The 16422-nt window shown below is 41.5% G+C and overlaps 1 protein-coding gene across 6 annotated transcripts in view; it reads right to left on the bottom strand.

Annotated features, from left to right (window-relative positions):
* Positions 1–16422, bottom strand: part of AATF (apoptosis antagonizing transcription factor) — a 102879-nt gene that overhangs the window by 48968 nt on the left and 37489 nt on the right. For all 6 annotated transcript variants that reach the window (XR_004523969.2, XM_033848207.2, XM_033848208.2 and 3 more), the window contains 4 exons: positions 16102–16216; positions 14354–14558; positions 13641–13805; positions 11538–11621 (listed from right to left, as the gene is read on the bottom strand). Coding sequence is in view for 5 of the 6 variants with exons in the window: in XM_033848207.2 (XP_033704098.1) it covers positions 11538–11621; positions 13641–13805; positions 14354–14558; positions 16102–16216 (569 nt within the window). In the remaining variant the exon portion in view is untranslated. The remainder of the gene's footprint in view (positions 1–11537; positions 11622–13640; positions 13806–14353; positions 14559–16101; positions 16217–16422) is intronic.

The following is a 16422-nucleotide window of genomic DNA, read 5'->3' as shown; positions in this document are numbered from 1 at the left end:
TTTGGAGTCTGACACATCTGGGTTCCGAATTCCAGCTATGCCCGTTACTAGCTGCGTAGTTTGGGACAAGTTATATGACCTCTCTGAGTGACACTCAGTTTCCTCATAATAACTGTACCTCAACAAAGTTGATCTGTGATTTTAAAAGATGATAAAAGTAAAGCACTTAGCAAAATGTAAGTATTTCAATAAAGAGAAATACTGTCAACATCAGATAACGATACTCATCAGATAATCACAAAATGCAATTTGGGACAAAAAAATTCAACACCTTCCAGAGCTGAATCACGACAGCTGCTAACAACAACAATGAACAAGTACAGTAATTCAATGTTTCTTTCTACTGGTTGTCAACAGTGGATAACAAATAAGATATGAAATGAAGGAAAAGCAGAGTGGAAGGAAGAAAATGTAAAAAGCACAGAAGATTCACAAAAAATAGTGAGTCAATACTTGCAAAGTAGGCTATTTACTTGCAGAGCTTTCCCAAACTAGGCCATGCTAAATTGGGGCAAAAGCAATGCTCTCCCTTATCATTTATTCTATTAGGACAACTAACTGCTCTTCCCTTTCCATGACCTGTGACCACACCCCCACCCCTGCTCCCACAATCCCCTCCTCCTCAGCCTGCCCCTCAACCTCACCCTCCAGATCACCCTCTCTATCCTTTTGCAAGGGCCTGGATCAAACGCCATCTCCTCCCGGCAGCCTTCTCTAATTCTCCCAGACTGTTATTAATCTCTCCCTCTCCTGAATTCTTTATCACTCCCTGGCCAAGCACTCTGGTTGTCTATGTTCATGTCGTCTCCCGTGCTTGGCTGTAAGCGTCTTGTAAGCAGGGTACGCTCTCACTCAAATTCTCTCCTCCCACAGAACTCCGCGCACAGCCTTGTACACAGTGACTATTCAATGATATTTCTAAAAGGAAAGAGTTGAGTTCTAGATATTGTGATCAAAGATGAAAAGCACCCAACTTCTGCAGTGGCAAGTACAATATTTACCAGAATAATAACACAGGGAAGAATGGAGAGAAATCAGGGTGTATGAATAAAACCGAAGTGCACCTTACTACTGAAGTTATAGATAACCCACCTTTGCTTACTAAAATCAGAAAATGTACAGCTAGAGGCTACCACTGAAAAAGTCAGCCTAACTCCGCCTCACTGTCCTTGGTCTCTAAGGATTTGATTAGTTTTTCCACTTTCTGATTCAGTGCTGCCTCGTGCCTCCACTCCAGAGCTGGCGCTAAGGCCTGTGATTTGGAAGGGATGATAAATCCATTCACTGAATAAAGTCACACTGTTTTCTCAGCACAGTTCAAAAATATTTCAAAGCCCATGATATTTCACTTGGCTTGGCCATTTGGGTTAAAATTTATTAGTCGAAACAGAAAACTTTCTCATCAGACCCCATACGTTCCATTAGGTGTGATATATAGTGTCTCCCAATGTCTAATTATTAACTAGAAGTGTAAGTAAATCACTATCAGTATTAGGCTCTAATGTGTGAAGACAGAGTAAGAATTAGGCAATTCGACTGCTAAAGAACTTCTTTTTGCCAATTTGCTTTTCCTTTCTTTTTCCTACACATAGAAAGAATTGTACAAGGACTAAGTGACTGCATTAAGCCACTCTTCCTAATCTATACCAAAAGTAACAATGTGCCAGGAGTGCTATTGTTTAGAACTTCCAACAGCCCCCATTTCCAGTATTCTGTCCCTTGGTCACCAGGCAGATGTCCTGGTGTGTGTGTATATATATATTTATTCTATCTATAAAAAAGGTGAGGAGAGGGCTTATATATCCTTTGGGACACCAGCTCAATCACTGACTATTTCTGGGCATTCTTTGGCAATGATTCTTTTTTTTTTTTTTTTTTTTTACAATCACTGCTAAATAAACATTTTTAATATAGTAATGAGTCAATAAGGGAACCGAACCAGATTCAGGACTGAAATAATGCAGTTTTCCATGAAGATATCAAAGCCATATTTTTCACCTCAACCTCCAACATTTCACGTAGGTTAAGGACGTCCCTCAAGCATCTCTAAGCCCTCAGTCCTCCAACTTCTAACTCATGGCATTCTGCATGGCACCCAACTTCAGGAAAGACTGAGACGCCATCCTTCCGGGGAAACACAAGGCCGGATCCAGGGCTCAAACCAAAGCCTCAGGCAGGGGGTCCGCAACCCACTTTGGGAACCCCCAAAACTCTTACGCCCTAGACTCTCAGGAGGCCTGCTCAGGCCTGCAGAGGCTGACCGCAGCCCACCCGCCGCCGTTCAGTCCCAGAGGTACGGGCTTGGGGCTTCCCACCGGCAATGATTCTTTTAATGAAAGAATACAAACAATATATCGTTTGTACCGAAAGAATAAAGAGGGAGTCATTCAGAACTAGAGAAGATCTTACTAAAAAGGATTCACAAGTAAGAAACCAAAAGGGCAGTACTAACTTGTATTCTGTAATTATGTCCTTTAAGGATTAAAAGCCCAGCTGAAACAAACCTCAACCTCTCTTTCCGGGATTCAGACTCCAATAATTCTTCAGCCCCACCAGGATCGATAACCCATTGATCCTGCCACCTTTTCAGCATGCCTCCTCCTCTCCTCACATGCTCCCTTCTCTCCTTACTCAGGTGCACGTGATTCCACAGTCCATCAGGGTAGTCACTCCTGGTCAACATCCTCGACTCCCCTGCACGCTGTCCCTTTGTCATACAGATTCACAATCCCTTGAGGATTGATGTGTCTTGGAATCCAGAACTTTTTCGATTTGGGGGAAGGTGATACAGTGTATATACCATAAACGTCCCAGTGAAGCCTGGGGCAGCAACCCGAAGTCAAACACATTAATATATTTATGCATGGGGCTTCCCTGGTGGCGCAGTGGTTGAGAGTCTGCCTGCCGATGCAGGGGACATGGGTTCGTGCCCCGGTCTGGGAAGATCCCACATGCCGCGGAGCGGCTGGGCCCGTGAGCCATGGCCGCTGAGCCTGCGCATCCAGAGCCTGTGCTCCGCAGCGGGAGAGGCCACAACAGTGAGAGGCCCGCGTACGGCAAAAAACAAAAACAAACAAACAAAAAAAACCAAAAAAAAAAAAAATAATTAAAGACAACACAGTCCATGGGGGGAAAAAACCTAGTATAACCAAAGCTGAGTTCCAGATTTCTCCTCCAAACTAGCTTCTCTCACTGTTTTTCCCCATCTCAGTAAACAGCAACTTCATCTATCCAATTGCTCAGACCAAAATCCTTAAAGTCCTGGACACCTCTTTCCACACTCCACACACAATCCATCAACCAATCCTGTCAGTTCAACTTTCAGCATAAATTCAGAGTCCAACCACTTCTCAGCAGTCCCTCCAAAGCATCCTAGTTCCAGCTACCACCATCCCCTACCCAGACTATCATGAGGGTCTCCTATTTCCTGTTTGCCACCCTGCCTCCTTAGAGTTTATTCTCAACACAGTCCTCAGAGTGATTCTTTAAAAATATTAGTCCAATCTTGTCACTCCTCTGTCCAAAACCCTCTAGTGGCTTCCCATCTCAATCACAGTGAAAGCCAACGCCTTACAGTGGCCTACAAGGTCCTTCAGAACCTGGCCTCCCATTACCTCTCTGGCTTACTCTCCTATCCCACTCTTTCTTACCTGCTCACCCCAGTGGCACTGGCCTCCCCGATTTTCCTGGAACATGCTAGCCTCCGCAATGTCTCAGAGACTTGGCACTTCCCATTCCCTTTGTCCCCAACGCTCTTCCCCCCAATACCTACATGGTTCTGTTGCTCGCTGCCCTCCCGGCTCTGCTCAAATATCACCTTATCCCCGGACCACCCTATGTGAAAACAGTAACCATCCCATCCCTACCCTAGACCCCCTTCTTTCATCATTTTCCACTGCAGGGTCACACTATCATCCTGTCTCTAAGCTAGAATGAATGCTCATGAGGGCAGGACTTGGCTTTGTTCCAGCCCCTAAAAGAGCTCCAAGAGACCTTCCTGTGATGCTGGGAATGCTCAGTGTTTGCACTGTCCACTGAAGTGGCCACTAGCACATGTGGCTGCAGCACTTGAAATGTGGCTAGCATGACTGACAAACTGCATTTTCAACTTTAATTAATTAACTACAATTTAAGTAGCTACACGTGGCTAGCGGCTACTGCATTAGGCAGCACAGCCTAGAACAACAGTTACTCAATAAACATACAGTAGGTACTCACATATTTGCTGAATCAATTAATGGAAGAAAGAAATCTGAAGGCTTTTCTTCTCCTTAACTTTTTATTACAGAAAACTTCAAAACTACACAAAAGTTGGCTACAGCAAAATGAACCCTCAAATACCCATCACCAACCTGAATATGCTCTTTTTTTTTTTTTTCCTTTTTTTGGGGGGGAAGAAGGAAGGATTTATTATTACTTGCAGCAAGTAAGGAGAAGACCAGGGATCTTTCCCAAAGCAGTGTCTCCCTGAATGCTCTTCTTCTTCTTCTTCTTCTTCTTTAATATTTATTTATTTATTCTGGCTGTGCCAGGCCTCAGTTGCGGTGTGCGGACTGCTTAGTTGCGGCCTGCGGGATCTAGTTTGCCGACCAGGGATCGAACCCGGGCCCCCTGCATTGGGAGCACGGAGTCTAACCCACTGGACCTCCAGGGAAGTCCCCTGAATGCTCTTCTAGTCTGAAATAGGTTTCAGTGGATACCGGCATCTCAATACTGGCTTCTAACAATGACTATATGCCTGGAAAATAGTGAATTTATACTATTATCCAGAGTTTATATCTAACAGCATCTCTTAGAGTCTTTTACAGGTTATTGAGACATGACTTTAGGAATTAGATCAGGTGTCTGTTGAGGGAAAAACCTGTGTGCTAACGAATGTCTGAGGCACATTTGTGATAAGACAACACTAGGCAACTACATGTACGTTTTTATATCAAGGACCTGATTGCTCTCTTGCACCATTTATTTTCTCCACTTAAATTTTACCAAAGTCATACTTTTCAAGAGGAGCTGTGTGACTATACAAAATTGAGGAGAATCTTGCTCTTGTTAGATGACACAAATTCCTTGGGCAGGGGTTTTCTCTTATTAGTCTTTGTAAACCTAGCATCTGGTACAGCAGTTGTTAAGTGAATGAAGTTCATAATTGCACAAAAGTGGTAACATGTGAACTGTCAGAATGCAAACAGATACACTGGATCTCCAATTTCCTAAACAGATACAAATCTGAAAAGGAAACGCTCAAGTGGATTTTTAAGTGTGTCAGATCAAAAGGCGGCAAAATACGCTAGAAAGAAAATCAAACTGGGAACAAGAGCACATGGGTTTCAATGTCCTAAATGAGGTGATCGTATCCCAGTCACTTACTTCCTCTAGGCCCTAGTTGGTAAAAAGTCAGTTTGGCATTGATGATTTTCAAAGACGCTATCTAACTTTACAGCAACTAGGTTCTATTCTAGATCTACAATACACATACATATTTTAAGATGCTTATTAACTTCCCCTTTCTATGCTAAGTCATGGTCCCTATAATTTACTTTAAAGGAGCTATACATTGAATATAATTTCACAAGGAGACTTCATGCCCACTTTAGTAAACATGTAGTGTTCCCCATTTCTAAAGTGCTAAATTCTTTACTTGGGTCTACTAAAATACTGCTAGAGTGCTGTGTTTAATTTACACTCAGCCAGCTGATATTGGGCTTATTAGTAGTACAGAAAAGGCAATTTTGGCCACATATTTGCCTAGTAAACTGCCAAGGTACCCCTTGTGTTCGAAAAGTTTCTTCGAGAGTTCTAAGCCAATTCTTATCTCTTTCCTAGCTGGCTCCATCAAATGAACTATTTTAGGCTTTGTCCTGAGGTTTTTCTACCTTTGTCTAAACGAAGCAGTAGTACTGAAGTCAGGCTCTGGTGTTTTTTAAAGCAAAGTCGTGTGTGCCTTCCCCTGACGCTGCCGTGTGATGAAATTTCTCAACCTTGTATTTAAAATGTGGCTTTTGGGCTCCTGTTCTGTGCAGCCTGCACAACTGTGAGCCCACGCTGGCAATCCAATGCCATCCGATGCCATCCAATGACGATGCTGATGCTGTATGGGGCCTAAACACTGACAGATCAACAACAGCAGCACAGGAACTAGAATGCATCTCAAATAAAATTCTTACACATGGTCAAAAAATAATCTTGTAATTATTAAAACTGAGGTTTAATTGGACAATGATATTGGTTTGGAGTTTGTTTAACACCTTTATTATGTCTCAAGAAATCTAACTGATTAACTCTCTTCTGTAACTTTTTTTTTTTTTTTGGCTGCGTTGGGTCTTCGTTGCTGCACGCGGGCTTTCTCTAGTTGCAGCGAGCGGGGGCTACTCTTCATTGTGGTGTACAGGCTTCTCATTGTGATGGCTTCTCTTGTTGCGGAGCACAGGCTCTAGATGTGCGGCCTTCAGTAGTTGTGGCTCGTGGGCTCTAGGCGCGCAGGCTCAGTAGTTGTGGCGCACGGGCTTAGTTGCTCTGCGGCATGTGGGATCTTCCCGGACCAGGGATCGAACCTGTGTCCCCTGCATTGGCAGGAGGATTCTTAAACACTGCACCACCAGGGAAGTCCCTCTCTCCTATAACTTTAACTGTAACTTCAATCTTCAAATCTGTGTACTTCACATTCACGTCCTCTCTAAAGTCACCATAAAGGTCTATATGTAATAAATGTTATCAAAATTTTAAGAAACATCATCCACATCTCAAATAACAGCAACATTTCAAAGTCAACCTAAAAATGAAATACTGCTCTGAACAGAAGGAATCTGTTTTCCAACAACAAATTAAAAGCAGGAGGTTTAAATCAAACTTTAAAGCATACTCTTAGCCATCAATTGAACCACTGGAAAGATACATGCCAACAAGAACACAGTATTGCCTTAACCGTAGGAATGGCTTCACACATCCCTTATTCACACTACGACCTAAATGCATACTATTAAAGCCACGACATCAGCCGTCCGTATTAATCACTCACCAATTTAATTAAAGTAAACCAGCTTGTCAGAAAGCTTGCCTCTTCTCTATTTCTTAACATTATTGACTTTTAATAGTTCACTGAATTAGTAATTACTTGTTTATGGCATTATCAAATGTCTTGGACACAAAAGTCCAGCGTGTGGCAGGGTCAGTTACAGACATGTCCTGATGGCAAATGAAAGGAGAGATTTAACCCATCAAAGTGGCCATCTAAAGAACAGAACCTATTATGCCTTTCTCCAGACGCTCCTGGTTAAATTCAAAGTGACAGGACAAACCAGATCAAAACTAAACAGAGCTAGAAGCAACATACAAAATCCTAATGAACCCTCAGAAATCCAGGAATCAATCTGTCAATATCTAAGCTCAATTAGTCCTTTCAGAACAAAATACCTCACGAGGTAACAAGAAACTAGTTTGAGGTCTTGGCTATGAAAAGAATAAAACCAGTCACTTTACTGCACAGCATATTGCTAAGTGCAGTCATATCTCAACATGGAGATCTTGGGAGGATTAAATAAAGACGTGAGTCAAGTACCTGTCTACTCAGTCCAGAAGCTGGCACATAACTAGTGTTCAGTAAACGTTAGTCCTTCCTCGATCCTTTAAGAACTCAGGCCTATCAAGTCAAAATCAATGGATGGTTTAAAAAAAGCAAATCAAAACAAACAAAAACTTTAAATGGAGATATAGACAACACATCTTAAAAGCACTTAATGTGGGCTTCCCTGGTGGCACAGTGGTTGAGAGTCTGCCTGCCAATGCAGGGGACACGGGTCCGTGCCCCGGTCCGGGAAGATCCCACATGCCGCGGAGCGGCTGGGCCTGTGAGCCATGGCCGCTGAGCCTGCGCATCTGGAGCCCGTGCTCCGCAACGGGAGAGGCCACAACAGTGAGAGGCCCGCATACCGCAAAAAAAAAAAAAAAAAAAAAAAAAGCACTTAATGTTAAAAAAGTAGCAAATGGGATCGTGAAAATGAAAAATAGATACTGAAAACATTTCTGAATGGCTCATCCTTCATGGTCATTTGCAACCTTCATATTTTGTGAAATCATCTTCAGGGATGAGCTCTGACAAGAGCTAAGCCAGATGCAAACTGATTCCATCAGGGGGTGAGACTTGGCAATGTTTGCAGCCAGTGAAGTTTCCCTCCTGAAACCGTCACCACTGGGCACACTTAGGGCTTTCAACAACTCCAGTTTCCAAACAAACCAGTAACACAACTAGAAGGCTAATTTTTTCATTAGAATTGTTAAGAAACCAGGAGTTTAATAAATCATTTGCCTTCAAAGGGAAAAAAATTACTTTCTAACACACATAATATTTCTTCTGGTTCTAAGAAAATGAAGCTTAGCTATTTACTGAAAACTGTAATACTATAGTGAAGTCTTTTTATGGCTCACGAATGAAACGTTTAAGAAATAAAGGTATGTGAAGAACGGGACTTGGCCTAAGCAGTCTTGAGGTCAAGTACTAGTGCTGCCATTTACTATATGACTTGCAGGAAGTTACTTAACGTCTCAGGGACTCAGGTTCTTGTGTGGTTCTTTTCAGCTCAAAAGCGGTATGATTACTTACAATATCTGATACTCCTCAGTGCCCCTCTCTCTCTATGTATATGCTTACACACACATACACATATACATGTACCTTTATTAAATAATGCAGACATATTTTTTAAGTTGTAGTAACTTAAGGCCCACTGTGAAACAAAGAGAGTGTGTTCGTGTTGGGTGTTCTGACCCTGAATACCATTCTCAATGGTGAGGGCATTTACAAAGGCTTGTGACACCTGAATTAACCAAGTAAGCCTTTAAACCCTTACAATGAAACATTAAAATTCAATGTGGCTATAATCTCTTCCTTATAAAACATGGACCCAAAGAGTCTGGCTTCAAGTATGGTTTCAAAAAAAAAAAAAAAGGCAGATGTATTATATTCACCACCCAGCTCTTCCCTATGACCACATAAAAAAACACAAATGAAAACTCACAGGCCCATTGTAATACATTGTACCACTTCTGAATGCAACACTTAGCTCAGGCTTACTACCCTGACAAATAAAGGAAAGCATTTTATGAAGCCAATTTAATTGGGAGGTGACAGAAAACATACAGCCATTTTCTTCAGCCTTATCATTGAACTGGCTTCAGCTCCAATCTCTGGCAAATCCCACTCAACAGAAGAAATTAACCAGGTCAGCAGAACAGGTGCTACGTTGTGTCTGTCAAGGGCCTGGCATCACCACAATTACTTGCACACAATGAAGCAGTAATCTTTACAGATCATCTCTCCCAAGAAGCATACTGGGGAGGGGGAGAAAAACTGAAGGGAGGAAGGCAGGGTCGGGGCAGGGGGGATGGTAGTGGGAAGAAGAGGAATAGGAGGCAAAGAGAAAAGGCAAGAAAAGAAAATGAATGTGCAGCTGCCCTGCGGCTCAGCAGATGTCGGGATGTGATGTACGAGGCTAGGATAAGCTGTCGCAGCCTGCTGCCAGAGAGTGGTAAGTGATTAAAGCCTGCACACTTCTAAGCACCATATTTAGAATCTGCAGGGTTTCGAGACTTGCACCCATTCCTTGCTGTGCTGCCAGATGTTGGCAACTGGTCCAGTTCCTACTGACTGTGCATGGATGGCAGCAGTTGGTACGGCAGCAAAGCAATCTGGAATGCTTCCGGAGATGCTGTACGTTAACAAGTGTCACCCATCATTCACCTTTACAGAAGGCTGAAACAACTCCAATTTGCTGCCACTTCCCTCTTGGGAAACAGCCAAGATAAAGTTGCACCTGGCAGCCCCATTTGTTTCACTCAGGTGTTTCAGCTGCCTTGCTGACCTCTATTAGTTTAAGTTTTAATTTAGATTAACCCCAGCACCCCAATTAACCAGCAAGGGTAAAAGCTAAGATGTGACTAGTCATAACTGAAATCAGAATTTATCAAAGTTAAAATTATTAATTGGGATGAAGGGCCAATCAAGTAATGCTATTTCTTTTTCAGCAGACCTCCAGGCCTAAAATATATATATATATGTAAATATATATATCTTTCAGACTAAGGATTGCCAGTAGAAGCAACTTCCCCCCCAGTAATTTCAGTTTATTTTATTAAGCCTATTTAATTTATGATGCACTTCCCATTGAACAACGTACACTTCAATTAATGAAGACTGGAATATTTTTGATTGTCTCCCATGATCTCCCACAATTATACATCATTAATATCCCACATCAGGTACTTCCTTAAGACACTCTAGAACAAAACAGAATCCCCTACTCTTCTGACAAATGGATATAATAAGAGAAGAAAAGGAAAAAAGAATCAGGACCTCTGACTAGGAACACCTGGGGCCACATCAATCCTCTTTCCTATACCCTCTCATCATTACTTTTGAGACTTACAGCAGTAATTTTATTGAACATCACAGAGTGAATAGCAAGATTAATAAAAAAGTCTCTCTTTTTTTTTTTTTTAGGGCAAAACCAGAGGCATCCCCAATATAGAATCACTTGTCCTACTTGCTTCACAGGGTAATTTTCCTAAGTTCCTTCCTTCGTATTCCATATACTACACAGTACTGTCATCATAGCTAAACCTCCAACAAGCACCTGTAAATTCTTCGGCAAAAGTTAACACTAAAAATTCAGCAGAGGAAAAAAAAATCACCTTGATAAAATAATGGCTCAATCAAAACTGGTTTATCACTGCTGAGCAGCATCCTCAACTCTCCAGAGCTAGAGAGGGTACATCCTGAAGCACATTTCATTAAGAAGTATGACTTAACAAGAGACCCAGGATTACAGGAAATTATTTTAGTTCTTTAGAACAGCCCAGATGTTTAGTCTACCTTAACGGTCACCACCATCATCAAAAAGAGCAGCACGACAGCAGATCACAGCGTCAGGGAAAGAACGGGGGAAATGTTTGTGAAGAGATATTGAGAACGGGACTAGATTTCAACCTCTAGCAATTCTTTCTGTCTTCAAAGCACTACACTATTATTATAATCAACAGTAGCAGACAATCTCAATAAATATAAATACTTAACTGATGTGAACATGCACACATACACAGAAGTTTTAAGACTTAATAGGTTAATAGAACCAGAAGTGCAGTTCAAGAATTCTGGGATCCCAGCCCTTCAGCTCCATATCCTTATCTAATAGTAATAGGACAAGAAACCAACCAACCAAACAAAATCCTCCATTAACATCATCAAAAGCTGCTGAGAGAGAATAAACCACCTGATGCAAAGAAGTTGAAACTGTTTTACAAATAATTCACACTCTGCATCAACTAACAACATAGCTGTAGCTATATTCATTTCAAAAGGAAAAATATAAAAGTAAAGCAATAAATCCAGAACTACACAGTAAGTCAATTCTGAACACTAGAGTTCTAACTCCCTATCTGACTCTATCCTTCCAAAGTAAGCTACCTTTTGGTCAGAGAATTCTATCAGCTGTTTTAAAATGCTAAAGCCTGATTTATAACAAAAGAAAAGAGTGTAAAAATCATACCTGGTGGTAAAAGTCATCATCATCAAAGATTTCTTCATCCAGGTCCTTCAGGTGGGCACTGGCAGGGGCTTGAGGAAGGATCTCCTATATCAATGAGAAGGAGTGAATCCCAATGAGGTTACCAAAGTAATTCAGCTACTATAAATAATGTGTATAACAGCCAAAGCACTATTTTCCTTAAGATATAAAGAGCTCTTCAAATTAAAGAACAAGGACTTCCCTAGTGGTGCAGTGGTTAAGAATCCACCTGCCAATGCAGGGGACATGGGTTCAAGCCCTGGTCTGGGAAACTCCCACATGCCACAGAGCAACTAAGCCCGTGCACCACAACTACTGAGCCCTCATGCCACAACTACTGAAGCCCATGTGCCTAGAGCCCGTGCTCCACAACAAGAGAAGCCACCGCAATGAGAAGCCCACACACCGCAACAAAGAGTAGTCCCCGCTCGCCACAACTAGAGAAAGCCTGCGCACAGCAATGAAGACCCAATGCAACCAAAAATAAATAAATTAATTAATTTAAAAAAATTGAAGAACAAAAACAATGCGATTGAAAAATGGGCAAAACATTAATAGGCACCTGACAGAAAAAAAACACAAGCAGTCAACAGTTATATAAAAATATGTTTAATCTAATTCTAATTAAATACATGCAAATTAAAATGAGAAGACACCATTTTTCACCTCTAGAACTGGCAATCTTCAGTAGGAAAACACAGCTGGTAGGATTGGAAATTAATGCAGACTTTTTGAGGCAATTTTACATCTATCAGGATTTAAAATGCATATTCTCTTTGATTTAACATTTCCACTTCTAGAAGTCTATCCATATGTTCACACAAATACAAAAATAAAAATGCTCAGGAATGTTTCCTATAGCACTGTTTCTAAAACTAGAGACAACATAAATATCCACTGTTCAAATAAATTATAGTACACATCCATACAATGGAATACTCTAGCCATTAGGAAAAATGAGGTAGATCTCCATGTAATGACATGGAAAAGTATCTAGAATAATGTAGAAAGTTGTAAGATTTTACATATAGTTTATAACATTTTATATATTTATACACACACACATATATATATCCAACCCATTTAGTTAAAAAAAGACAACCATATTTTTGTAAGTGCTTACGTGTTATATGCATGCGTGTGTGTGTGTGTGTGTGTATTTATATATATAAATAGAAAATACCTGAAAGTGTGTTACAACTATGAACATTGGTTAAACCTGAGGAGTGGAGTTTTTAGACTAGGGGGAATTTTACTTTTCATTTTAAATTCTTCTGAACTTAAAAAATATATTAAGTATATATTCCTACTATAAATAAAAGAGTTTCCTTTAGACAGAAGAATCTGCCTATTTCAATTCTGGATCCTCTTCTGGAGCATCTAAACATCCAAAGGAAAGCCTAAAGTACACGCTTGCTTCGATACTGGCATTTCTAAAGAAAAAATTTTAAAACTGAATTTAAAAAATTGGATTACAGGGCTCCCCTGGTGGCACAGTGGTTAAGAATCCGCCTGCCAACGCAGGGGACACGAGTTCGAGCCCTGGTCCGGGAAGATCCCACATGCCGCGGAGCAACTAAGCCCGTGAGCCACAACTAGTGAGCCTGCACTCTAGAGCCCGTGAGCCATGACTACTGAAGCCCACATTCCTAGAGCCTGTGCTCTGCAACAAGAGAAGCCACTGCAATGAGAAGCCCGCGCACTGCAACGAAGAGTAGCCCCCGATCACCACAACTAGAGAAAGCCCGTGCACAGCAACAAAGACCCAACACAGCCAAAAATAAATTTTAAAAAAATATAAATTTATTTTTTTTAAAAAATTGGATTATAAATGCTTCCATGACCAGACTCAGATCAAACTCAAAATTAAGAGAAGGCTACACACAATAATAGCTTCATTTTTAAAAAACTTTCCCCTCCCACATATCCTCAGTTTCTCAACAATCTAGGAAAATAGTGCTTTTTTCCCTTTCTTTCACTGACTTCTTATACCCAGAGGAATACCTACAAGGAGATGATAAGATTTTTCAGTTAATTAGCCTCCTAGAAACTGCTCCCATAATCACCATGCATCACAGTTCTTACCGGCTGTCCTGGCAAACTCTCTGGGACAGGCTGGGCTGCCGGCTCAGGTTTGCCAAGAACTCGGTAGATAGAGCGCTTGGTCTGTGTCCTTCGAAGTAATCTTTCTTTGTCCATCAGAATATGATCAATCTGAGTCAAGACTGAACGTTCAAAGGCACCAAAACCCTGCAACAACATTAACCAGTGTCAGATAACATGGAAAGTCTCTGCTGAAGGCAGCTACGTTGGTTTCCCTATTTTTCTGTGTCAGCAGAGAAACAGACAATCCTCCTTCCAGGAGGGACTTTCTGTTAAAGACCGAGTTTGTGAATGGCTCTAACTGTTCTCAGAAAAAAAAAAAAAAAAAAAAAAAAAAATTAGTCCCTAAGCAGGTCATATTAGTTTCCTATACCCAGAGATTAACCTCTGCTCCTTTAATAGTAATTGTCTTAAAGTCCATTTCTTTAAAGTATTTGTACCTCCAACACTTACAAGACCACAACTTCTAGAATAAAATACTTTTTCTAATAAAGTTGAAATCCCATGCCTGAATGGTATAAACCCCAATGGATTTGGGTTAGGGTTAGCGTTAGGGTTCAGTAAATTTTTCTACAGAAATGACTGATTACTATGACACTGAGGCATCATCCATATAAGGGAGCTGTACTTCCAATTTCTCACAGCTGCTTCAGGTTGCCATGACCTGCCTTACACACATGAGTGCACACACTTGCCTTCCCCAGTTTTCCAGAAGCCAGCTTGGTCTTATCATGCCACTTCTGGAGCGTACGGTTCCTGTAGACGGTGAAGTCGGCGAAGCGCTTCGCTATGAAGCTGGGGTAGTCCTCAGTCTCCAGCTTCCTCTTTGCTGGGGCCCTCCTCTGCTGCTGCTGCTTCTCTTCTACGAGCTCTTCATCTTCACTGGAAATCTCCTCCTCACTGGAAAACCAGTAAGAACACTGAGTCCAATGTAAATAAACGTTACCTAAATAAAAACTTAGGCGTGGGACTTCCCTGGTAGTGCAGTGGTTAAGAATCTGCCTGCCAATGCAGGGGACACGGGTTCGAGCCCTGGACTGGGAAGATCCCACAGAGCAACTAAGCCAGTGCGCCACAACTACTGAGCCTGCACTCTGGAGCCCACGAGCCACAACTACTGAGCCCTTGTGCCACAACTACTGAAGCCCACGCACCTAGAGCCCACGCTCCGCAACAAGAAGCCACCGCAATGAGAAGCCCATGCAACTGCAACTAGAGAAAGCCCACACGTAACGAAGGCCCAATGCAGCCAAAAATAAAATTAATTAATTTTAAAAAAACAAAAACAAAAAAAGCCTAGGCCCACATGCAGTCAAGAGTATTTGGGCTTTCCCTATGCTGTCTGCATCTTAAATAGCACGGGAGACGTGAGGACGGCTTTTTTGTTGCTGTTGGAAGAAAACGTTCGTGAGGTCAAACAAAAACTCGTGTATCTTTTAAAATAAATATAAAAATAGATGGTTTCAAAATATTTTTTAAAAAGTAAGCCAACTATAAAAATAAATGAGGTTGTTAAAAACATTATTAGAAATGCACATGAACCAGGCCTATACTGCTACAGGAGGGTCTTTAAAAATTAAACATATAATCATACTTTTATGACCTCAATCCCCAAATCAATAAGGGAACTATGTCTCCCTGTAACCAACTACTCAGGAAAGCTGAGTAATATTGGTTGAACCAAACGAAGAGAAGCAGAATGTGAAGAAAACTCAAAGGGGTAGGCCACAGAATCCGAGCTAGGCTGTAATATCCTCAACTGTGTGAGAGAGCACTAGAGCCTACAGCTACGGAGCCAGCTACACTGCCTGCACTACCGACCCCAGTGCACAGGAAGTGCTTACTAAATGTGAGCTCCTCTCCTTTGTCATTCCAACTAATTCAGCAGAAAGGTATGGAGCAGAGGGGAAGCCCAACGGAAAACAGCAGGCAGGTACCCTATGCAGCAGGCTCAAACAAAGCGGGGAGGTAGAGGAGAACCTTCATCAACTGTGATAATTTCAGGAAGGGAAAAAATGTTTTCTTCTACTATTTCCTGAAATTTTTCCACCCTTCGCAATAACTGCTTCTTCCTTCACTGAAAAGTCGACAGTTGTGACCGGTAATTCCATGTATGGGCAACAAAGTGCTTCATAAACATTAATTAAGCGTTCATGTTAAAAATGTGCTTTCACCTATAATCTCACTAGATCTAAAAAGAAGGCAAGATTTTTGCAGAAGCTTACAAAGAAGCTTAGGCACAACTATGCATAAAAATCCAAAACCTAATTCCCAATTTATGTGTCATCCTGGCCACCAATTAAACATAAGAGGCTCTTTCTATTTTACTAACATTAAGTCCGGTATCTGCCTGGAAAGGACGTGACTTTCTTTTTCATAAATAATGGGAAACCATTCAGATGAAAAGAAAATAAGCAATTCCATAGTTCCATTCCCTCCTTACCTTTCTGCTTTGGGCTTTGTCCCATCTACTAGATATCTAGTGTCTGGATACTGGAAAAGCAACTCTTCCTGAAGATCTACCAATGACCTCAACAATGCTTTAAGTGCCTTGTGACCTGGGAAATAAAGCAGAGGGAAGGAACAGTTAATTATCTACAGTTCTCCAAAGTAGGTGATGCCTATGACGCTGGACTCCTGAGCAGTACTGGCTGAGGGGGTGCGCACAGGGTACGCCGGGACTGAAAACTCTCCGAAATACAGAATTCCTGAAAGGAAATAATAACAGTGCCTACCTCATAGGGTCGTTGTGAGGAACAAGCAG

This window comes from Tursiops truncatus, chromosome 20 (assembly GCF_011762595.2).
Source record: "Tursiops truncatus isolate mTurTru1 chromosome 20, mTurTru1.mat.Y, whole genome shotgun sequence".
NCBI lineage: Eukaryota > Metazoa > Chordata > Mammalia > Artiodactyla > Delphinidae > Tursiops > Tursiops truncatus.
Note: the sequence above shows the minus strand (reverse complement) of the source record. Positions and strands in the feature narration are given on the sequence as shown.